General features: G+C 39.7%; 2 protein-coding genes across 2 annotated transcripts; both read left to right on the top strand.

Moving 5' to 3' along the window:
• Positions 1–422: 422 nt before the first annotated feature.
• On the top strand, positions 423–8,638 carry memo1 (mediator of cell motility 1). The gene is made up of 9 exons (XM_030441866.1): positions 423–914; positions 2,472–2,553; positions 2,637–2,705; positions 2,856–2,968; positions 3,576–3,687; positions 4,886–5,028; positions 5,173–5,249; positions 6,670–6,774; positions 7,773–8,638. The coding sequence occupies exons 1-9, from the start codon at positions 854–856 to the stop codon at positions 7,902–7,904; spliced, it is 894 nt and encodes a 297-aa protein (XP_030297726.1). The 5' UTR covers positions 423–853; the 3' UTR covers positions 7,905–8,638.
• Positions 8,639–9,875: 1,237 nt separating this feature from the next.
• Positions 9,876–21,249, top strand: srd5a2b (steroid-5-alpha-reductase, alpha polypeptide 2b). The gene is made up of 5 exons (XM_030442283.1): positions 9,876–14,258; positions 20,174–20,337; positions 20,466–20,567; positions 20,657–20,807; positions 20,904–21,249. The coding sequence occupies exons 1-5, from the start codon at positions 13,984–13,986 to the stop codon at positions 20,968–20,970; spliced, it is 759 nt and encodes a 252-aa protein (XP_030298143.1). The 5' UTR covers positions 9,876–13,983; the 3' UTR covers positions 20,971–21,249.
• Positions 21,250–21,517: the final 268 nt, after the last annotated feature.

The raw sequence follows: 21,517 nt of genomic DNA, 5'->3' as shown, positions 1-21,517 counted from the left end.
GTCTAAGGATAGTCCTGGGCTAAGAATGTACAGTGTGAAAAGCCCTAACAAATGAAACAAACAAGCCCCTAGGAGGGATTTGCATTGGCATGTTCAGCAGTTGTTTCATTTGAATGCAGAAAACAAGGGTTTGGTTTAGTTTAAAATATGTGAATTAAACACTAAAGTAGAGTCTGGTTATTCAACACTAAATTATTTCATTATCCTTTTAAGATAATAGCCGACAGTACTTTTCCCCTGTGATATGAATTTGGTTAACCTCCTAGTCCTGCTTCTTCTGTCACACTGTACCCGCTCACCTGACGGGCAATGTCATTTCATAATCAAACAATCATTTCATGGGTTTTATTTAACGAATCACCTCACGCTGGCTGAACAAGCAACCAATGAGAAGCCTTTGACGTCACGATGACAGCCCCCTTTCAGAAACGCCCCTTACCTGGTTCTACAGACAAATCAGTAATCCTTCGACTCGACTCTGACAGCTCTGTGCTTCTTACTTCCCGTCTGACAGTTAAATATTGGCACATGAAAAAAAGATTTTTTATTATGTGCCTTTCCTAATTTGCATGACATTGCAGCCGCTGGACTGTCTATCAAACTGACGTTAGCTGCTTTCTCCGGCTAACTTATTAACCGGTAGCAACACAACGTCCAGCTGACGGAACACTGAGCTTGTGAGCTACCTAGCTAGCCCAGCTGTCTCTCCAGTCGAGCTGCCCTTTGTCTTTACAAGCAAGACAGCTAGCAGGCGTTGTTACTTCTCTGAGCTAGCTGACACCGGCTCCTGCAAATTTACTTTTTTCGCCTGACAAGAGCTAAGCAAACCAAGATAGGCAGCTTGGGATCCAAAATGTCGAACCGAGTGGTGTGCAGAGAAGCAAGTCACGCCGGGAGCTGGTACTCTGCCTCGGGTAACTGTCAACAGAGCCCCGTCTGTGTTAGCACACTGTATGCTAGCTGGCTGTTGTTTTTTTCCACCTCATGGCTGTGTGTTTTATTGTATATGTTTGCTTTTCGTTTTCAAACCTTCTTTATAGTGATATCAGAAACTGTCGAATGCATGCCTTGTCATAGCAGACGGTGACAGCTAACGTTAGTGTTGTAATGTTGACGAGAATCCAGCTGATGAAAAGTCGGCTAAGCCTGAGCTAACATGTAGCTTTTATTGAACCCCCCCCCATCTCTGTTATCCCATTTGGTGCATGGCTGGTTCGAGCTTATTCAGCACTTCCAGCACTGCTGGTCGAGGGAAATGTTTCAGAACAGACTGACATCTGCTTCTCAGCATTTACCAACGAGATATCAGAGCTATCAATTTAACAATCGCTAACTTGGCTATTATTGCTGAACTTCCTGGCCTAGCTGTTATCTGGGGGCTAGACTAGACATTTTTCCTAAACAACCTGCCAGCAACTATTTACACATGAATCGCCAGTATTCTTGTGGTCGTGTTGTTCCCCAACCATGACTTGCTGAATAACATAACGATACTCTGTGCCATGCAACAAAGGACTGGGCAGGGCAGAAAATTGAAGGTTCATGTTGCACCCCTTCCCCCATTACACCAGCTAACCGCTAGTTTGTTGTTATTAAACCCAGCAAGCCCGTCCGTCTGTCTTTCCGTCTGTCTGTCTGCCGGTCTCTCTGTCCGTCTCTCTGTCTGTCTGTCCCTTTTAAGTTGGCCCTACTGCATTGTGAGCTCTAACCATTTCCGACAGAACATATCGCGATACAGTTGCTAAACGCGACAGAGACACCAACGTTGTTATTATTGAATATTGCAGAGAATATGTCCATGAGCTGTATGTGAAGCTAACGTCAGTCTGTCCCGATTCCTTTGTTTGTTTTTCACAAAATAAATTATACCTTTTTGTTTGTTTTCTAGCAGAATAATTCATGTATGTCAATGAGATGTGTTTAATGTTGACATGATGTCAGCACCCCTGGACAGATGTAAAATGAATGACTGGTAGCATATTTGCTAATCATTGCAGGCATGTTTATTTAATTTATGTTTATTGTTAACACCAAGGGTTGGCTCTAGATTTACATAATGGCTACTTAACTGAAAGGCCCATCTTGTAAAATACTAGGGGCTGTAGTAGGTGTCACCACGAATTAAATATGGGGTGGTTATGTTGAATCTCATTCTAGTTTATCATAATTTCTCGCTTATACTGACTCCTCATCTACAAAGCTATATTAACCACTGTTGCCCAACTTGGACATCAAACCTTCTTGGGCATTGTGGTTGTGACATATTGGTATAAATCACATTGTACTTTGTGATCTTTGTGTTTTTCAAATGCAATATAATATTTGTATTGATGATCAGACAGATAATTCATCTTTTAACTGCTATTGTTCATGCTGACCTGCTGTGTCATTCTTAGTCACGTAAAGAAGCATAGATGGAACATTAGGAGTAGTGATCTGAGATCATTTTCTTCTGTTTTCTACTCTTTCAGGATCCCAGCTGAACGCACAGCTAGAAGACTGGCTTTCCAAAGCACAGTCCACGATCAGACCTGCTAGAGCCATCATAGCGCCGTAAGCACACGTTGACAATCTGAACATGTCAAAAGGTATCTGTGACGCAGTCTGATTCTAATATGACATGCTTTTGCTTGCAGGCATGCTGGCTATACCTACTGTGGTGCTTGTGCAGCACATGCCTACAAGCAGGTTGATCCCTCTGTTACGTAAGTCATTCAGTATCCCATGTCTATTCAGGAAAATTCTTTGTCATACTGTTTCTTATCTTCATTTCCCCCCACAGAGTGTACAGAGGTTAGTTAGATCATAGCCTTTTGTGAACAGAGTGAGTGAGACCATGCTCTGTTGCTCTTCAGTCGTAGGGTGTTCATCCTGGGACCTTCACACCATGTGCCCCTCTCTCGCTGTGCCCTGTCACCTGCAGAAATCTATAGAACACCTCTCTATGATCTGAGAATCGACCAGAAGGGTATTCACCGTTTTCACTCATGATGTTGCAATTTATTGCCTTCTTTCTGTGTGTGTGTGTGTGTGTGTGTGTGTGTGTGTGTGTGTGTGTGTGTGTGTGTGTGTGTGTGTGTGTGTGTTTGTGTTTGAGGCTTGATCTAACATGTTAACAAATGCTGACTGGTTAATTATTTAGGGTATTTAAGGGTTATTTGAGAGATGACTGTAGCAATTACAGGGTTAACTGTAGAAAGTAGTGCATTTTTAATGCCAAAAACCAAATGAGACAAACACAATTTTCTCAGTCACTCTTGATCATTGCACTTAAAAAAGTTGGGTAAAGAGCATAGAGCTATGTTTAACCCGTCTTCATAATAATTGTTATAGTCTGGCTGAGCAGAGCTCCAACACGCCGACCTTAAGCAGTCTTGGGAGGTGATACATTTTTAATCATCCTCCATGGACCAGACAGTTCCCTGACTCTTTAGATAAAGGCTTTCTCAACGATGAGGTTTTGTTCAGCTAGATTCCCAATATAAATGAGAGTTTAGCTTCAAAGGTGACCTAATCTGTAGACATGGACATGGTAACATTCTGAAAATGAAGTGAATCTCACCTCTGTTTTACAGTTTATGCTGACCTCTGGAAAACTGGGTTGTTTGAGCGGATGAGTCTGCAGACAGATGAAGATGAGCACAGTATTGAAATGCACTTGCCTTACACTGCTAAAGCCATGGAGAGGTAATACACGTAGGAGTGGCAATCATTGAACTAAAGGGTCAACAGAGGGAACATCCTCACAGAATGGAGCTTTTTCTTAAATGTGCCCAGTGGAGTTTTCTTCTAAACAAAGTATAGTTATGTTTACATTCAGACTGCTTGCAAATGTCAGGACTTCACCGCTCTTGCAGACTTGAGGTTTTTGTAGGCACATTCACTGAAGGTCTGCAAGTGCTGAGGGCTGTCCAAACCCACAATCCATCCATTTGACAAGGGCCCCTAAGATGACTTTGTCCCATAATTCATTTCAATAAAGACGTGACATTGCAGTTTTTCCAATTTCAGACTGGAAAAACTAAAAGAACGAGACAAAGAAGCAAAACAACAATTACTTTATTAAAACGCAACTTGAGTCTTGGAGGCCAGAAATGATATTCAGCCAGATCATGATATCAAAATGTGTAGAAGTGAAGGCTGTAGAGGTAATCAGAGGTCTCTTTCATGCCCTCACACTGGACATGATGACAGTAAACTTTTCGCAGTATGTGCAGACTGAAGTCCACACGTTCAGAGATTGGACATTTGGATTCAGACTCAGTATTGTATTTGAGAGCTATCTTCTCTCTGGTCGAAAAATGTATTTCTGACTATTGTAAAACTTGATAGAGCAATGTCAAATATTTGCTGGTTCCAGCTTTGTCAATTTGATCAAAACTACTTAAGTTTTGTTCATTCTTTTCATTGCCTTTCTATACATTCTGAATACCAGGGTCACACTGGTGCGGGGCCACATGGAATGTGTTATAATCACAATTGATAATGCCTTCTGTTAGGTTTGCAGGTGTCACAGGCAGTTTCGTGGTACAGGAAAGCAGGGATCAGGTGGTAGGAAGTGAACAGAATATGTAAGCTCAACGCACATCGTCCATACAAGTTTAACTTAAAACCCTGCAGTAGTCTTACAAGAACTATTAGTAACGTATGTGTTGCCTACAGGCCAGGGTATAAAGGTGAAACTCACCAATGACGGCTTACTATTCAGTAGGCTGGAGGTTTCCCATTAGTTTTCACTGACGGACGCACAATAAGACACAATTAATGCCGATGTTATTTCCATCCATGCCCATTGTGCAGACTTATGATGATGAGGATTCATCATACTACATGCAGGATGCAGTATTTAAATTCAAGTTGTTAATACAGTGATGTAATGTTGCAGCCACAAGGACGAGTTTAGCATCGTCCCTGTGCTGGTGGGAGCCCTGAGTGAGTCGAAAGAACAGGAATACGGGAAACTGCTCAGCAAGTACTTGGCGGACCCTTCCAACCTTTTCATTATCTCATCTGACTTTTGCCACTGGGGTAGGTACAGACAAATAAAATCAATGAAAATGACATTCTGCTGTTAGGAGTAATGTTTATAATGTGAGGACAAGTTGAACTAACCATCATTACTGTGCCATGACTGTGTGCAGCTTTGTACTGATGTATGTTTGTCTATTTAAGGTCAACGTTTCCGCTACACATACTACGATGAATCTCAAGGGGAGATCTACAGGTCTATTGAGCATCTTGATAAAATGGTAACTAAATATATTCATCAGATATATTTGCTCTGATGTGAGATCCCTCTTCGAGAAACATGTGTGAAGAAGAAATGTTTAATGATCATCAGCCACATCACCAGCTGTTAAGGAAATAAGCACATATTAAATAAATATTCAAGTCACAATGAGTCGGACCCATAATACCTACACTACCAGTCAAAAGTTTGGACACACCTTCTCATTTAATGTTTTTTCTTTATTTTCATGACTATTTACATTGTAGATTCTCACTGAAGGCATCAGAACTATGAATGAACACATATGGAATTATGTAGTAAGCAAAACAAGTGTGAACCAAGTCAAAACATGTTTTATATTTTAGAATCTTCAAAGTAGCCACCCTTTGCTTTGATCACTGCTTTGCACACTCTTGGCATTCTCTTGATGAGCTTCAAGAGGTTGTCACCTGAAATGGCTTTCCTACAGTCTTGGAAGGAGTTCCTAGAGATGCTGAGCACTTGTTGGCCCTTTTGCGTTCACTCTGCGGTCCATCTCATCCCAAACCATCTCGATTGGGTTTATGTCAGGTGACTGTGGAGGCCATGTCGTCTGGTGCAGCACTCATCACTCTCCTTCTTGGTCAAATAGCCCTTATACAGCCTGGAGGTGTGTTTGAGGTCATGTTGGAAAAAAAAAATGATGGTCCAAATAAATGCAAACCGGATGTGATGGCATGTCGCTGCAGGATGCTGTAGTAGCCATGCTGGTTCAGTGTGCCTTCAGTTTCGTTGTAGCGCTTGATGGTTTTTGCAACTGCACCTCAAATTCAAAGTTTTTGAATCACCTCAAGCAAAGGGTGGGCAAAGGGCTACTTTGAGGAATCTAAAATATGAAACATATTTAGAGTTATTTCATACTTTTATTTTCACTACATAATTCCATATGTGTTCATTCATTAAATGAGAAGGTGTATCCAAACTTTTGACTGGTAGTGTATACAAATTATACCATGTCAGGTGCTCTTAATGTGAAACTTTTATGTACTTGCCAAAAATACACAATGCCTCAGGAAGTTAAAGTACAGAAGGGCAGAGAAGATAGTGATATAGATTTTTCTTTTTTTTCCCCCGTGACCGTGTCTTGTTTTCTTGAACAGACAGCATTAAGGAATTACTGCTATTTTAAGATCATAAGTAAATAAACCAAAAAAAATGTGTAATAAACAAAATAACAGAGCATACATCACTGGAGTAGAAGCAGCAAAAGAAGTTATTAGCACTGTCATACATATTATGGCATGGAAGAGCAAGTCAGAAACAAAAGTGTTAATGTAAAAAAAAATAAAAATGCTATCTGTAAAAATCAATCGTCTTTGCTTTCAGGATACTTTGAAAAACTTGTGAAGACACAAGGGCACATAAAGGTTTTCTGACATTATGTTTCTCTGCTTGTAAAGGGGATGGGCATTATAGAACAGCTGGATCCCATGTCTTTCACCAACTACTTGAAGAAGTACCGCAACACCATCTGTGGGCGTCACCCGATTGGAGTGCTGCTAAATGTAGGTACCACAGAAGAAGAGCATCATCTGAGGATGGATGTATAAATGAGTGTGTATGTGTATATGCAAAAACAGGAGTATGCCTTTTCCCAGACAAACTGTAAAGTTTATAAAGGAAGAATGTGCATCCATACGACATTTATGAACTTGATTTTAAATTACTATGAGCGAATTTGATCATAATTCTTTTTCTTTTTACTTTCTTGTTAATGTTTTAATTTGATTATGAATGACGACACACTTTGTTTCAATACGAGCTCTATAGATAATTCATTGGTCAAACTTCTGACATTTGATGATGATAAGTGAGATGTCACCATGATGATGGTTCACAGCTACATGTACAGACACTATAATAGCCAAAGGCGTGCATAACAGTCATGTGTAATGTCAGCTGTTCTGGTGCTGAGGGAGAATCTAGCTCATGCGACACAATCAGACTTTTATATATATATATTTTTTTTTTGGCCTTTTTATGGCTTTATTGATAGAACAGCTGAAGATACGACAGGAAACAGGGAGAGAGAGAGAGGGGGAGTGACACGCAGCAAAGGGACCCGGGCCGGGAGTTGAACCCAGGTCCGCTGCAGAGCCTCGGCACATGGGACGCGCGCTCTACCAACTGAGCTAAACGGCGCCCCTGCAAACAGACTTTTAACAGTGTTTCCACATCCATTTATGGATAATTGTAGAAGTGGAAACAAAATTTGTGCATGTGTGCTATTTCCACATGGATTGATATTTTGTGTGTACACTAAACACAGTTGAAGTGGTGAATCTACACAGAGCTTTATGCATCTGGCCCCTGCTGTAATGGCATTTAACATTCTGTAGATATGCTGAATAAATAATTAAATAATTGTTGTATAATATACCTCCTGTCCCTGAATGGGAGTGTGTCTGTCTGTGTGTCTGTCTGTGTGTCTGTGTGTGTGTAAACAGTCTTGGCGTGCCGCATGGTGTGAATCAATGACTAAGTGGATGTTACTGTTTTGCAGGCTGTGGCTGAGCTGAGGAAGTCTGGTTTAGAAATGAACTTCTCTTTCCTGAACTACGCCCAGTCGAGTGAGTGCAGGAACTGGCAGGACAGCTCTGTGAGTTACGCTGCCGGGGCACTCATCGTTCATTGAGGTCGACTTTTACGGGGCCCACTACAGCGCCGTCACCCTGCCCTTACTATCTATCGCCATAACCAGACCTAGACACCCTTCTCCCCCCCCACCCAGTTACGCCCACTATTTGCAGGAAGGACCTAGAAACTCAAAGCCAATACAGTCTTCTCTCTGTCTCTCTCTTTCTCTTGGCTCTCCTCCGCCTTTCTCCGCCCTCCTCTCAGTTTGAAGTGTGTCTCAGAGCTTTTGGTTGAAACATTTTGTTTGAAGTGCAGTTTTGAGATTATGTAGGAGAAAATGGTTTGAGGAGATAGGTGGGAAGAGCGCGCACTAGTTTGGCTTGGAGTAAGCTTATTTGGGTTTTTGCAAGGACTGTAGTTGTCCTCTTAGTTCCCTCTTTGTTTTTCCTGACAGACCAATGGATTTGAGTTGTAAAAATGCAATCGTTACATTTGGACTCTTGGCCATCTGTGCACATGTAATTTGCCTCAGAAAAGGAATTAAAATAAAACTGCAGATCCTAAAGGATGATACTGAGATGTTGCCGGATGAAAATGAAATGAGTGTTTTGACTGACTACTTCAAGCTACATGCGACTTTAAAAACAGTGTCATAGGTAGTTTTTACCATTGCTCAACATATGTTGTAGTTGCTAACAAAGGGCTGCACCCAACAACGTTCACTAACCCCTACTGTACAAAACCAAAAACGTTATTACTCTGAGTTTAATTAAATATTATCTTTTATTCATATTTTATTCCTTTTATTTCTCCCTTTTGTTAGTAGTTTTATTAGACGTGATGGTATTTACTCAAGTAGTGCGTAGAGTTGAACAAAAGCAGTGTTAACAGTTAAGCTCTGAAGCCATCGGCATGGTTCGCCCAATAAATTAGTGTGTGCAACAACACTGCTTCCAGATACCATTAATATTCTTGTAGCATTATAGATATGTTTTGCAAAGGCCAGCATACCCCTACAGAGATGTAATCAAAGCTGGATATTGTCGAAATTACTCCAAACGCTGAAACCTCTAGTCTTTGTTTACACTGCCACCTTGAATCGGTAGTCGTTGAAATGTCTGTGTAGGAGACTCGAGCAAAGGTTTTCTATTTTTTGCGAGGCTATGGAAAACATCCTCTGTTACAAATTCAGTTCTGTAGGAGCAGCAACGCTTTTATTTACGCCTGAACAAAGCAGCGACGTAGTAAAGACTTTGGTGGTCTTGTTGAATTGTAGGAACTGTGATTATGTCTGTTTATTAGTTAGTGATTTACATTTTTGATTTAAAGAGACAGTTCATCCCCAAAATCAAAAATAGACATTTCTCCTCTACCTGTTGTGCTGTTTATCCATCTGGAGATGACTTCCTTCTCTTGAATATAATGGAACTAGATTGTACTCAGCTTGCGGTGCTCAAAGTGCCGTCATTTGTTATCATCATTTAATATAGCCACTTCAAATCGAGAATATGTCTGATAAAAAGTTTAAATGCCACTGGCAAAGAGGCAGAGGGAAAATTACATAGAAACTGCACTAAATAGTTGAGATTAGGGCTGGGTATCACCAGGTACCTCGCGATACGATACTATCACGATATTTTGCTCACGATAACGATAATATCACGATACAGCGATTCTGTGATAATCGATATATTGCAAGAAATTTCATCCATGATACATCACGATATCTGTGTCACTGAAGAAATTCAGAATTTATTGACTGTACTGAATCCATTTCACAGGAATGACAAAACATTGTCAATCAATTTCACATGAATGACAGCCAAGTAAACAAAGAGTATATTGCACAGTGACTCTTCTTAACACACACACTGACTACAACTATCATTGAATATCTATATGTGTGGGTTTTAGAGCTACTTAAACCATTTTTTTTATTTTATTTGGTTGTATACCTATGTTTGAAACAAGATAAAGCTGTCCTCCGAAGAGGGGTGGTGGTGGGCCAAAAAAAAAAAAATATATATTTTTATACTAATATTTTTTTTTTTTACATTATTAAATATCAATATTTGGCACCAGTGTATCGATAACGTACCTCAAGACGAAATTTTGGATATATCATAGTATCGATATTTTGGCACACCCCTAGTTGAGATCATGGATACTACAGCGCAAACGACTTTCCCTTTTTTTGTCAGTTTCTCATCACATGCCCTTATCTTAACAGTGCAGGACACACCACAAAAACTAGGGACACTGACGCTTGCCAACGGCTGACTGTCGACCTGATGTGTCAGAGCCCTTAGATAGCCAGCTTGTCATCCATGAGTAGTTGCACGCTTCCTTCTGCGTGGTAATACAGTTCGCAAGTGTAGTTCAGTAGAAAGAAAATAGTTCCTACATTGAAACTGCACATTGTGTTTTGGGTGTTTCGAGCACAGCAAGCTGAGTGCTATCTAGATGGATAAATAGCAGAACAGGTTTTTGACTTTGGGATGAACTGACTCTTTAAGAATGTCAGTAGTTATTGGGAAGACTTAGGTCTTCATCCTTGTTTGAAGGTTTGCGTTCCAGTTTTGTTGCTTCTCTGTGTTTAACAATTCACTTCAAACTGACCTCTGATACAGTAGCTATAACAAGTAATAATAGATGGTCTGAGTTTTAAGATTAGCACAGCGTTGCTAAAAGGATTAACAATCTCCCCAGAAAAGTTACACATGTTGCTCTCTGCTGTATTGTATTGGATCTGATTCTGTAAAGAAAGAATATTTGTGTGTTATGAAATGTCGAGCATGAGAATCGCAGTTGTTAAGAAAAACAAAGATAGTGTTTTTAGTGTAATGTAGTCCTGCTGCCTGAAATAGTCCAATTTTCATAGATTAACAAACACATCCCAAAGCTGAATGCAAAAACCTGATGATTCATAGCGACAGTACAGACCTTCAGTGACAATATGATATTGGCAGTACGCAAAGTCTGTCATTTGATATTTGAAATTTTACGGACTGGCTTTTTCCTGCTGAAGTCAAGTGTTTCCACCTAAACGATGCAGTCCTCTAACATCCCTCTTGGCACCATAAGAGGCGTCGCACATAGCATTGAGCTACAATGTCTGGTTTAACCAAGTGGGCACAGACTGACATTAATTTAAGGGAAACCAGTAAAGCATGACACACTGTGCTATTGTGCCTTTTATCACTGTTGCACATATATACATTTAAAGCGTAATCTCACTTTTAGTCTTATTTTAGAATGTGTTCTTTCCATTTGTGTTAATGTACCCTCTCCCCAGCCCAGTGCCCAACAGTGTCTCCAGCTCACCCAGCACTCCAGGAGTGTGTGTGTGTGTGTCCCCCCACCTCATCTGTTGGTCAAAAATGGCACCAACTGTTATTCCTTTCTCCAGCAGGGAGTGGTGTTCTGTTTTCTCCACCTCACCTCATACCTGTAGAGAGACAAAGGCTGAACCTCAACACTGTTCATTTTTCTGTTTATGGATCTTTGTTTGTCTTTTAGAAATTGTTTTTGTATTCTTCTTTTTCTTGCTTAGAAAATAGGAACTTAAACGTCACCTAAATCTAAAATATACTACTTAACTGCTCCCTAAATGGAGTTATTTTTATCTCAGGTTCCACTGACAAAGCATCCCAAAAGGCTCTTCAGATGAGGCCATGGATTCATGTTACAAAACAAGTAAAATGTACTGAAAAGCATGTCTGCTCTGGTGTCTTGTTCTTCAGGTATTTACAATCACACTGAAAACTACTGACTTGGTATATGCATTTCATTCGTATGGATTTCTCCTCAGTTTGAGTTGATAAGCTGCCTCATTTATTTTTTAGCGCTGCAACAGATTAAGTGTAATGTGATTGGTTGTAACCTGCAGTTTTTAACCCAGTTAACCAATGCTGTAAAAAAAAATACCCAAAAGTCATACTTGAGTAAAATATACTTGAGTAAAATATATTGTGCTAAAATGATTACTGCAGTGTTGTAAGTCACCCATACGGTTAGTACTTGAGTTAAATCTTAAGTGCATTTATTTACGATAAGATGCTTTAAGTATCAAATTCCAAGTAAATACAATTTAATGTAAATATAAACATATTTTTTATTATTTACAAATGAAATGTAAATATAAATGTATATTTCATTGTTGACAAATTAAATGTAAATATAAATTTATGGTTTTTATTTACATGTATGTATACTATAGGATTATCTGCCTGACCGTAAATTGGATATGATATTTAGCATTTTTCTGATTTATATAAATCAGTGTTTTGTTTATTATTCATACAATTGCCATTAGAAATAAAACAATAGGAAATGTGCTGCTTTGGCTCCGATGCAGCAATTGTGATCTGTTACTAACAAGTGACTAAACCTATCAAACAAATTTAGTATAATGTCAAAAGTACAGTATTTGACCCCATAAAAAATACTAGTATGAAGTAAAGTAAAAGTACCTCAAAGTGTGCTATAGTAGTATTGTTGTGAGAAAATGCACTTAGTTTCATTCCATCATATTTGGGTTTAATAATTCTGTATATCTAGTGTCAGTTAACAGTGACAACATTAAGTAATGTCACCAGCAGAGGGAGCCAAGTGGTTGGAACAATGAAAACACGATCCTGTATTTCACGACTTTAAAAGATAATATTGTTTATAATTTGTTTATACACCAGTTTATTAGGTACACTAAACTAAAACTCATGCAATCTTTCCACAGTCCTGTAATAAATCCTGCCCTCATGATTGCATTATTCAGACTGTGGTTTGTGGTTTTACCTAAGCTCGTTCAAATAGATAATAATAATAATAATAGAAACACCAGTTTCTTTCATTGTCAGTATATGCAATACAGTGCAACAGCAACATGAACTACATCCTCCAAAATGATCATAAGGTCTCATCAGTGCCTCATAAGAACATTTTATATAATTACCGTCATTAATAAATTGTAAATTAAATGAAATGATTAATAAACAAGTATGAAACATGAACAATGAAATGATTAATACACCTTTTATTGAGCAGTTGTTTCTAGTAAAGTTGCAACTGATATTTAATGTAAATGTTAAGTACTGTGTCAGTATCTTTAAACATTATTTGAGTGGCCATTATTAAGGTGCAACTGATGTTTAAATACCTTTACAATCGCTTAAGAAATAGTTTATAATGTTTTTCAGTGTCAACAGTAGAATTACTGTGAACCTAATTTACACTATCCATAAATTTGACATTTATAAGTGACGTTTACGTAATAAGGCCAACAGAATGCTGCAACCATCTAACCGTCCTCAGCCTAAGTAAACAAGAAATAACAGAATGGTGAATTTTTCAATTAATGTATACGAAAGACAGAACCAGTTCAGTTTTCATATTATGTATAATCACAGCTCAAGAAACACAGAATCTCCCAGTTACAAAAATCAGATTATTACAGACACTACCAGGCAGTATTCAGTTGCTGTGTAATGTTGCCAGTAAGGCATGTTGGGGCTCAGATCAGGAAGAACAGGTTACAGTTCTGATGATCTACAGTTGCACTTTTGGCTGAGGTATGATATTGCCTCATTCCTTCTTTTCCCTTGAAGACTGATATCAGTAGGCTGAAAGTTTAAGATCATATATGCTTCACTACTGTACTCTGATTATTATTTAAAAGTACACTGGATGGTACGTTTGACACTACAAACAAGGGAATTTAAAAAAGTCTTGACAGAATGGACAGGCAGAGGAAGTTTCATAAGCGAGGGAACCCAGTTGACCTCAGACTGATGCAAATGTATGTATAGCAGCTGACTTCATGGTGATTGTAATATTACACGCTATTCTGGTCACTGCTATTGTAGTTCTTGGGAAATCCGGCAGTTTAATATCTGTGTGGATATTAGGTGCAAAGGATAACCACAACCTAACCCCAGCAATGTTTGTTCCCACACTGAAAAGGGGGGCACTCTCATATTTCAGCAGGCTCACACACACACACACACACCTCACTCTCTCTCTTTGGTTTGGGAGGAGTCAGAGAGGCTGTTTATATCCATTTAACATACAAATACTTACCATCAGTTTTGTAAAAGGAAAGGATCTCTGCAACACCTGCCGACCCTGTGTCAGAATTCGACATGCACTGCTATGGGGACTTGGTCAGCTATCTCAGCTGTGGGATGATCCTGACGGGACTCGGGCACTTGGTCCACCACAGGAAGACACAGCCTTCCTATGGCCGCCATATGGGACCCTCACCTCTGGCTCGGATGGTGCCAGCCAGAGTCGCCTGGTTCCTGCAGGAGATGCCGGCTCTCCTGATCCCCATACTATTAATGCTCACCTCGCACAAAGGCTCCAGTATGGGGAAGTACCTGCTGCTTGGGACCTTTTGCATGCACTACTTCCAAAGGTAAATGTAGTGAGTGAAACCTGGTTTGGGCCATTTAATGTGTATATGACATTAAGTATGAAAAAATATGATCAGTTTCTTTGGAGTTGTGAGTTGGAAAGTACACAGCCTGACTCATACAAAATACAAGCAACCACACAAGATTTGCCTATTAACAGGAGAGATTTTTCACATTTAATTAATGTACAGTAGTTTGGTGAGGTTTAGACTTTTTTCTCATATTTACTCACATTTTGTTTAACATTTTCTCACACCTGAAGTATTATATCATACACTTCTCATATTGACATATTTTAGTTGACGCACTTACCAAACATTTACTCCGCCTGTTTATGCACAGTATGAACATCAAAAGTATACTTATACAGTGTATGGCTACTCTAAATTCATGCATTCATAATGAATCTAGTTGCATTCTTTATAGCGGAATATTTTCTTTCCGTATTGGTCATCCAACAGTTAAACTTCTAGAGCAAGTGTTGCACTTTATTTTAGAGAACACATATAAGCGGTGTTGGGGCTCGTTACTCAAAAAAGTAATGTATTACACATTAGTCTCAAAAATAGTAATGCCTTACATTACATGATTACTCCCTGAAGAAAGTAATTAGTTACATTACTCGTTACATTCATATCTCCAACCATCAAAAGTGGCTTTACGCAGCGGGGGGTCTTCATGCAAGTGGCATGCAGCAGCATGTTTTGCTCATGTTGTTGGCGCTGCCATTGTTATCCCATCTCCCCTCGCGGGTGGCGACTAACTGATGATAGTGAAAGATACCTCGTGCCAAACCCTAACCAATCACTGTCCCCCCCCCCGCACACACAGCCCGTTGTGTGTGATGCGTGTGACTATGCTGTTAAAATTGATTAACCTAGCAATGTAACGTAAGCAACGAGCTTGGCGAACTGTAATGTGATTACTACATTCAGACCAGTAATGTCTTACACTACTCGTTACAGCCAACACTGCATATACGATCTAATAAGCCCTACTTTGTGTAAGAACGGACAAAAATTGAAATAATATGGTCTTTATTAGACAGATAACAAATACCGTTATACCCTAAGTAAACTAATAATACGTAACAAGCCAAATTTTATTTCAAATTGGACAGAACATGATATGCTATTGGACAGTGAAGATGGTGTCTTGTAGCCAGGATGTTCTCCAGAGTCCTGTGGGGTTCATTGGTGGGCTACTAAAAACCTATATAGCCACATGCATGCAAGAAAACTGTACTGCAAAATACTGCCTAGTTTTCTGTCTATAGGGAGGAAATAAAGAGCTATCTCTGTTCTATGTCCTACCATGGTGGGTATGGCACTACTTCTGTCATATTACAGTGCGTGGTGTGGTGTTATTATTTGGTGGTAAGGTTAAAAAAAGCATCTAATTAATATAGTTTGGATCTGACGTGGCAATTAATTAGGGCCCGAGCAGGGAACCTGCGAGGTCCCTATTGAAATTGTAATGATTATTCTTCTTCTTTTTTTTTTCCTTTGTCGAAAATGATCGCATTTTTCACTGCCTGAACATACCCCAAAACTCACCAAACTTGGAATATAAGTCAGACCTGGCGAAAAATTTTATAATCTATTGTCGTCCTGAATTTCCACCACTAGGTGGCGCTGTTATTAAGGAAAGCGCGTTTTGGCTAATAACTCCCATATACTTAGTCGCACATTCAAACACCATACATCCACGCGTTCAGTGGATTGTGCTGAATCTCGTGGTATAGGCCACGCCCATTTCCGCCTACCGTTTTTTTTCGCTACGTCGCAAAATGTCGAAAACCTACTTTTTCGAACTCCTCCCAGGCGATTTTTTCGAACTCCTCCCAGGCGATTTCACCGATTTGCACGAATCTTGGCACACAGCATCTGTGGACCCCCCTGACAAAAATTTATTAAAGGATTCTAATTAAAATAAATAATTTTGAAGTTATTAAATAACAAATTCCTGCAGATTTGGCTCAAAACAGGAAGTGTTGGATATTACCACAGTAGTCAGATCAAATGACATGAAACTCAGGATACTACTTCCCCATGAGCCCCTGAGGCCCTGTGCAAAATTTTAGGCGATGACCACAAGGTGGCGCTCTTTAAATTGATGTATTTTATATCTCCACAACGGTTCATCGGAATAAGACGAAACTTGGTACATTTATTGTCAGTGCCCTCCTGAGGACATCTGACAAAGGGTTTACCGATCCACCACTAGGTGGCGCTCTGGCGTCACTTTAATTGCATAATTGGCCCTGTGCCCACACCATAACACTTATGGAAATGAAATTCATAGAGGTGCTATAGAATGGCCCCTGTGACTTACTCACCGAAAATGACCACCAGGTGGCGCTATTTTCAATGCAAAAGCGTTTTTGGCTCATAACTCCCACTTAATATGTTGCATATTATTAAACCTCATCCCGATGTGTTCCCTCCATTCAGTTGAATTGTTTGGTGTAGGCCACGCCCACTTTCGTGCTAACTTTCCATTTGCAAAATCGCGACAAATGAAAAACCTACTTTTTCGAACTCCTCCTAGGCAATTTGAGTGATTTGCACCAAACTTTGCGTGAAGCATCTGTGGACCCTCCTGACAAAAAGTTATCAAAAGAATTTTGATAGTCCTTAAAACGCCTGAAATATAAAATGACAAATTCCTGCATATTGTGTTGAAAACAGTCAATCTTGCATATCTTCATGAAATACAGTCCGATTATCACATAAATACTCATGATTGTGTGGTATCACCTAATGATGCACTGTGTAAAATTTGGTGCAAATCGGCCCATAGATGGCGCTCTGGTAGCAGTCTAATCATTTTGAATGGAAAGTAAATGGGGAAATCTTCAAATCCTCCTCAAAACTCATCGACTTTCAACCTCTCATTGTCCCTCATGCTTTAAGCTAGAGACACCATTCCAACTTTTAAAGAGTCATAAGACTTTGAACTGTTGGGCATGTATTCTATTTTTAAAATTCTTTTACGGTTTTCAAATCATCACAGTTTTAGTTTTAAGGATTTTTAGGCCATTTTCTCATTTTATAATGGGTGTGTATTGCGTGAGCTACAGTGTGTGACATCATCGCAAGAATGGAGAGCAGCTGGAAGAACTGGAGAAAAAATTCTCTTCAGCTTGATTTAGATCCCAAACCTTATACTCAACATAGACAATGTATACAAAGAAATGGAGGAAATCTTGTTGGTTTTCAGCTGATGGTCTCATTTAAGATGTACGGCTTACAGTTTTGGATGTGGAAGCCCTGGAGCGACAACAACCGAAGCAGCTGCCCTATAAGCCGCAATGTTAATTTTGAGCCTAAATTTCTGAAGGAGAGCAGACGGTACCTGATTTGTCTCTCGCATTTCTGCCCTCATTTCTCACTTTCCAGGAATAAAAACGATATGACGAGTTCAAATCAAATCAAATTGTATCAAATTTTCTGTTGATGTAACTTGTAAACTGTGAATTGTTGCTCTTTTCTGTACACGCAACATCTATTGCATGTCTGTCCGTCCTGGAAGAGGGATCCCTCCTCTGTGGCTCTTCCTGAGGTTTCTTCCATTGTTTCTTTTTACCCTGTTAAAAGGTTTTTTTTCCATCAACATGTGAAGTTTTTCTTCACTCGAATCGATGGTCTAAGGACAGAGGATGTTGTTCACTGTACAGATTGTAAAGCCCACTGAGGCAATGTGACTGTGATTTTGGGCTATACAAATAAAATTGATTTGACCTGACTGAGTTCAGCCATGTCTCCTCTCACTCAACATATAAATATTTTGGTCATTACATCACAGTTTTTTCAAAATTCGCAGGGGTTTGGGAGGCGTTTTCCCATTCATTCCTGTGGGGACATCTTCATCTTTGTCTCTGTTACTTCTCCAGCGTGTGTATCTGAAGAATGCGTGTGTAGTGCGTGAGCTACAGTGTGTGACATCATCTTTAGAGTGGGGAGCAGCTGGAAAATCTGGAGAAAGAATTCTCTTCAGCTGGATTTGGACCCTGCATCTTTCATTTTACATAGACGATGCAGCCATTTTAAGCTCTTTCTGCTTTAAACTTTCCACCTTTTCAGTCTTTTTTCACCTTTTTAAGCTCTTTCATCCGTCTTACTCTACAGCTTTTGAGCCTTTTCAGATATTCATCTTTCTGCCTTTTCAACTCCTTCAATCATTCCGCTTCATGTTCAGCTATGAAAATGTTAAACTTTTTAAACTCTTTCAGCCCTATCCAACTTTTCTGTATATCTGTGCAGTGAACACTGTTTTAGCACAAAGGTGACATCATCCAGTGTTTTGAAACCATTAGGGGAGTTTGTGCCTTCCACTGTGCGAGAAGCTGGAAGGTTTGTTCAGCTTCTTCCTGAACCTATTTCATTGCATCATGCCTCGTGTGCACATTTTCTTCAGCCAGTCCAGAGGCGGACCATCGACTCAGTCTTTGTCTTCGGAATCATGCAGCAGGTCACACAGTTTTTCTGACTTCATCATACATTATTTCATACCGGCAATAGCAGTCCAAAGAATGATAAAGCAACGACTTCCTCAGCGGAAGGTGTTGCTTGAGCATGCCCCGACGGCAGCATGCATCGGCAGCAGCACGCCCCCGACGCGCGTGGACTGCGAGGGCCCGTTCAACGCTGCTTGCAGCTTTAATTTGATTTGCAATTGTACAATTTTAAAATAGTGGGTAACAGTGTAGCTCTAGTATTTTCTATTTTTTGTCACGTCATATTATTTACTTAGGTGTAAAACTTTGCTTTTTATTGTCTGATAAATAATATTGTTTATATTTTTCGTCTGATTTGACACAAAGTTCGGTTTGCGATGTATTAGTATACTTAGGGCACAAACAGTGTTTGTCAACTGTTTAATAAAGACCATATTTTTTTCCAGTTTTTGTCTAATTTGACAAAAAGTACAGCTCTATTACTTATTACACTGCTTAAGAGACCTAGGCCATGGTCCAATGAAGCCCTGCTCCAAGTTCTGCCTCGAGCCTCACACTAGGCATCACTATCAGGTTAAAGGTTTGTCCTAATTCCTTTAATGCTTTTCCCTCTCTTGAGAGACAAAGTTTAGCAAGTCCTAGATGAGGGGATAAAGAGGATGAGGTCCAGAGATGTCTCTGTCTTTAGATCAAAATGATCAACCAAGTTTTATATACTAAGCTCAAAACAAGCGTACAGAAACTAAATACTTGGCATTACATGAGTCATATCAGACATCATGTGTGCTGAGACACATGTGAGCAAACTGCCAGTATCACAAAGTGAGACGCCTTTTGCGTCACAGACATGTTTTGGCTATTTCTGACATGAACATGTTGTCTGCTTCGGATAAGCAGCACAGCCATTCTCTGACGTGCTACAGTTCCTCAAACTTGAGCAAGTAGGAGATGCTAGCGTCTCAGTTCATATTAGTACTCCTTTTTCTGGCTTTTTGTTGCTGGGGAAGAGGCCAGAGGTCAAGCTGCACTCTTGACCTCTTGTTTGACAGTAATAATGATTGCAACCTATAATTTTTGTATTTTCTTACAGAAAACAGCAAACACGTTGTGTTTTTTTGTTATCATCATATTGCTATTTCAATATATTCAGCTAGTTTGTATGTGAAAGCAGGAACCAAGTTACACATTTTCAGATGAAGACACTGAAAAAGAGCTTAGGAAAAGAGATCCCCTGCTGCTACAATCTGAAGGCCAAAACACTGAGGAATGCCTCGGTAACTACCCATGAAGAATGAGGCTTAATGGCACCTTTATTTGCCTGGACTTAAATGTTTAAAAGCATTTGTTCAAAATCTCTTGTAAAACATGTCATTTACATGTACCAGCATGGATTAAATGCACTACTGACCCCCTTTCTCGCTGCACCTGCTGCATCTGCTATTTCTTCACAAACCACAGGACATTCGTCTATTCACTGCTGACCAGAGGAAAGCCTTTCCCGCTGGCTGTGATGGTGGCTGCAGGTTTCTTCTGCTGTCTGAATGGTTTCCTGCAGGGACATTACCTGCTGCACTGTGCCCAGTTTGATGATGAGTGGTCAGCCGACTATCGCTATAAAACTGGTGGGAGCAGTATTTATTCCTTGCTTTGAAAACTTTCATTTTTAAAATATAAAAAGCCTCACGAATTGTATGGTTTTATATCTGAATCACAGATTGCAAACATTTCAAATGACTGACCATTTCTCTAGGTTTGCTTCTGTTTTATATTGGCATGGCCGTCAATATACATAGTGACTATATTCTACGTAACTTGAGGAAACCAGGGGAAGTAGTTTACAAGATTCCCACAGGTAAGAAAAGGAGATCGCACTTAGATAACCTCTTATTCACTCTGCTTGTTGTCCACTGTCAACTCCACTGTCTTCTTAATCTCCCACAGGAGGCCTGTTTGAATATGTGTCCGGTGCCAACTACTTAGGAGAGATAGTGGAGTGGTTCGGCTATGCTGTAGCCACCTGGTCCTTTCCGGCGCTCTCGTTCGCTTTGTTTAGCCTGTGTTTCATCGGACCAAGAGCTTATTACCATCACAGGTGCCCAAGACATTAATGAAAAAGCAAACCCGCCCTGAATTTATCCACATCATCATATGCCTTTTATGAATGACAGTTGTCCTGCTCCTATTTCAGTTTCTACCGAGAAAAATTCAAGGACTATCCCAAGTTACGCAAGGCTTTGATTCCATTCATCTTCTGAAAGGAAAAGCTCCTGGCTGTCATGTTGTGAGGGCCAACAGTGATTGAACCGACAGGAGAAGACAAGCAGAGGAATCTGCATTCCTGTTGTTGTATTTTTAAACAGAAGTAACCCTCATGTCACTCACAAGAATCCATTTGATTTTGCCTGCAGTCATTACTATATTGTGCTGTACAAAACCATTTAAAAGATCATTTGTTCAAGTCTTTTAAGATAAACTGCTGTGGAATAAATTTGTAAAAGGCACTGATAAACCCAGTGCCCATAGGGAAAAACATATTTCTTCTGATAAGAAATCCAAGTTCATTTTTTTTTGCAAGTAATTTATATAGATCAACAGCTAAATAACTTATACATAACAAATAACACAGCTCATTATACTGAATGTCACCAAACACAAACCACTGCACATGATTATGAACAAAAAGGCATTTCTAGGGGAACATTTGATTGCCTGAGGTTAGTCTTTGTATTTGCATATGTTCCAGGTAGTTTCCAAGAAAATCAGCAGGTTGAGACTGGTAACATTGTTGGTGTAAGATAATGT

The sequence above is a fragment of the Sparus aurata genome, chromosome 15 (genome assembly GCF_900880675.1).
Source record: "Sparus aurata chromosome 15, fSpaAur1.1, whole genome shotgun sequence".
NCBI classification, from domain to species: Eukaryota; Metazoa; Chordata; class Actinopteri; order Spariformes; family Sparidae; genus Sparus; species Sparus aurata.
The sequence above is the reverse complement of the archived record's forward strand: the minus strand, read 5'-3'. Positions and strand labels throughout refer to the sequence as shown.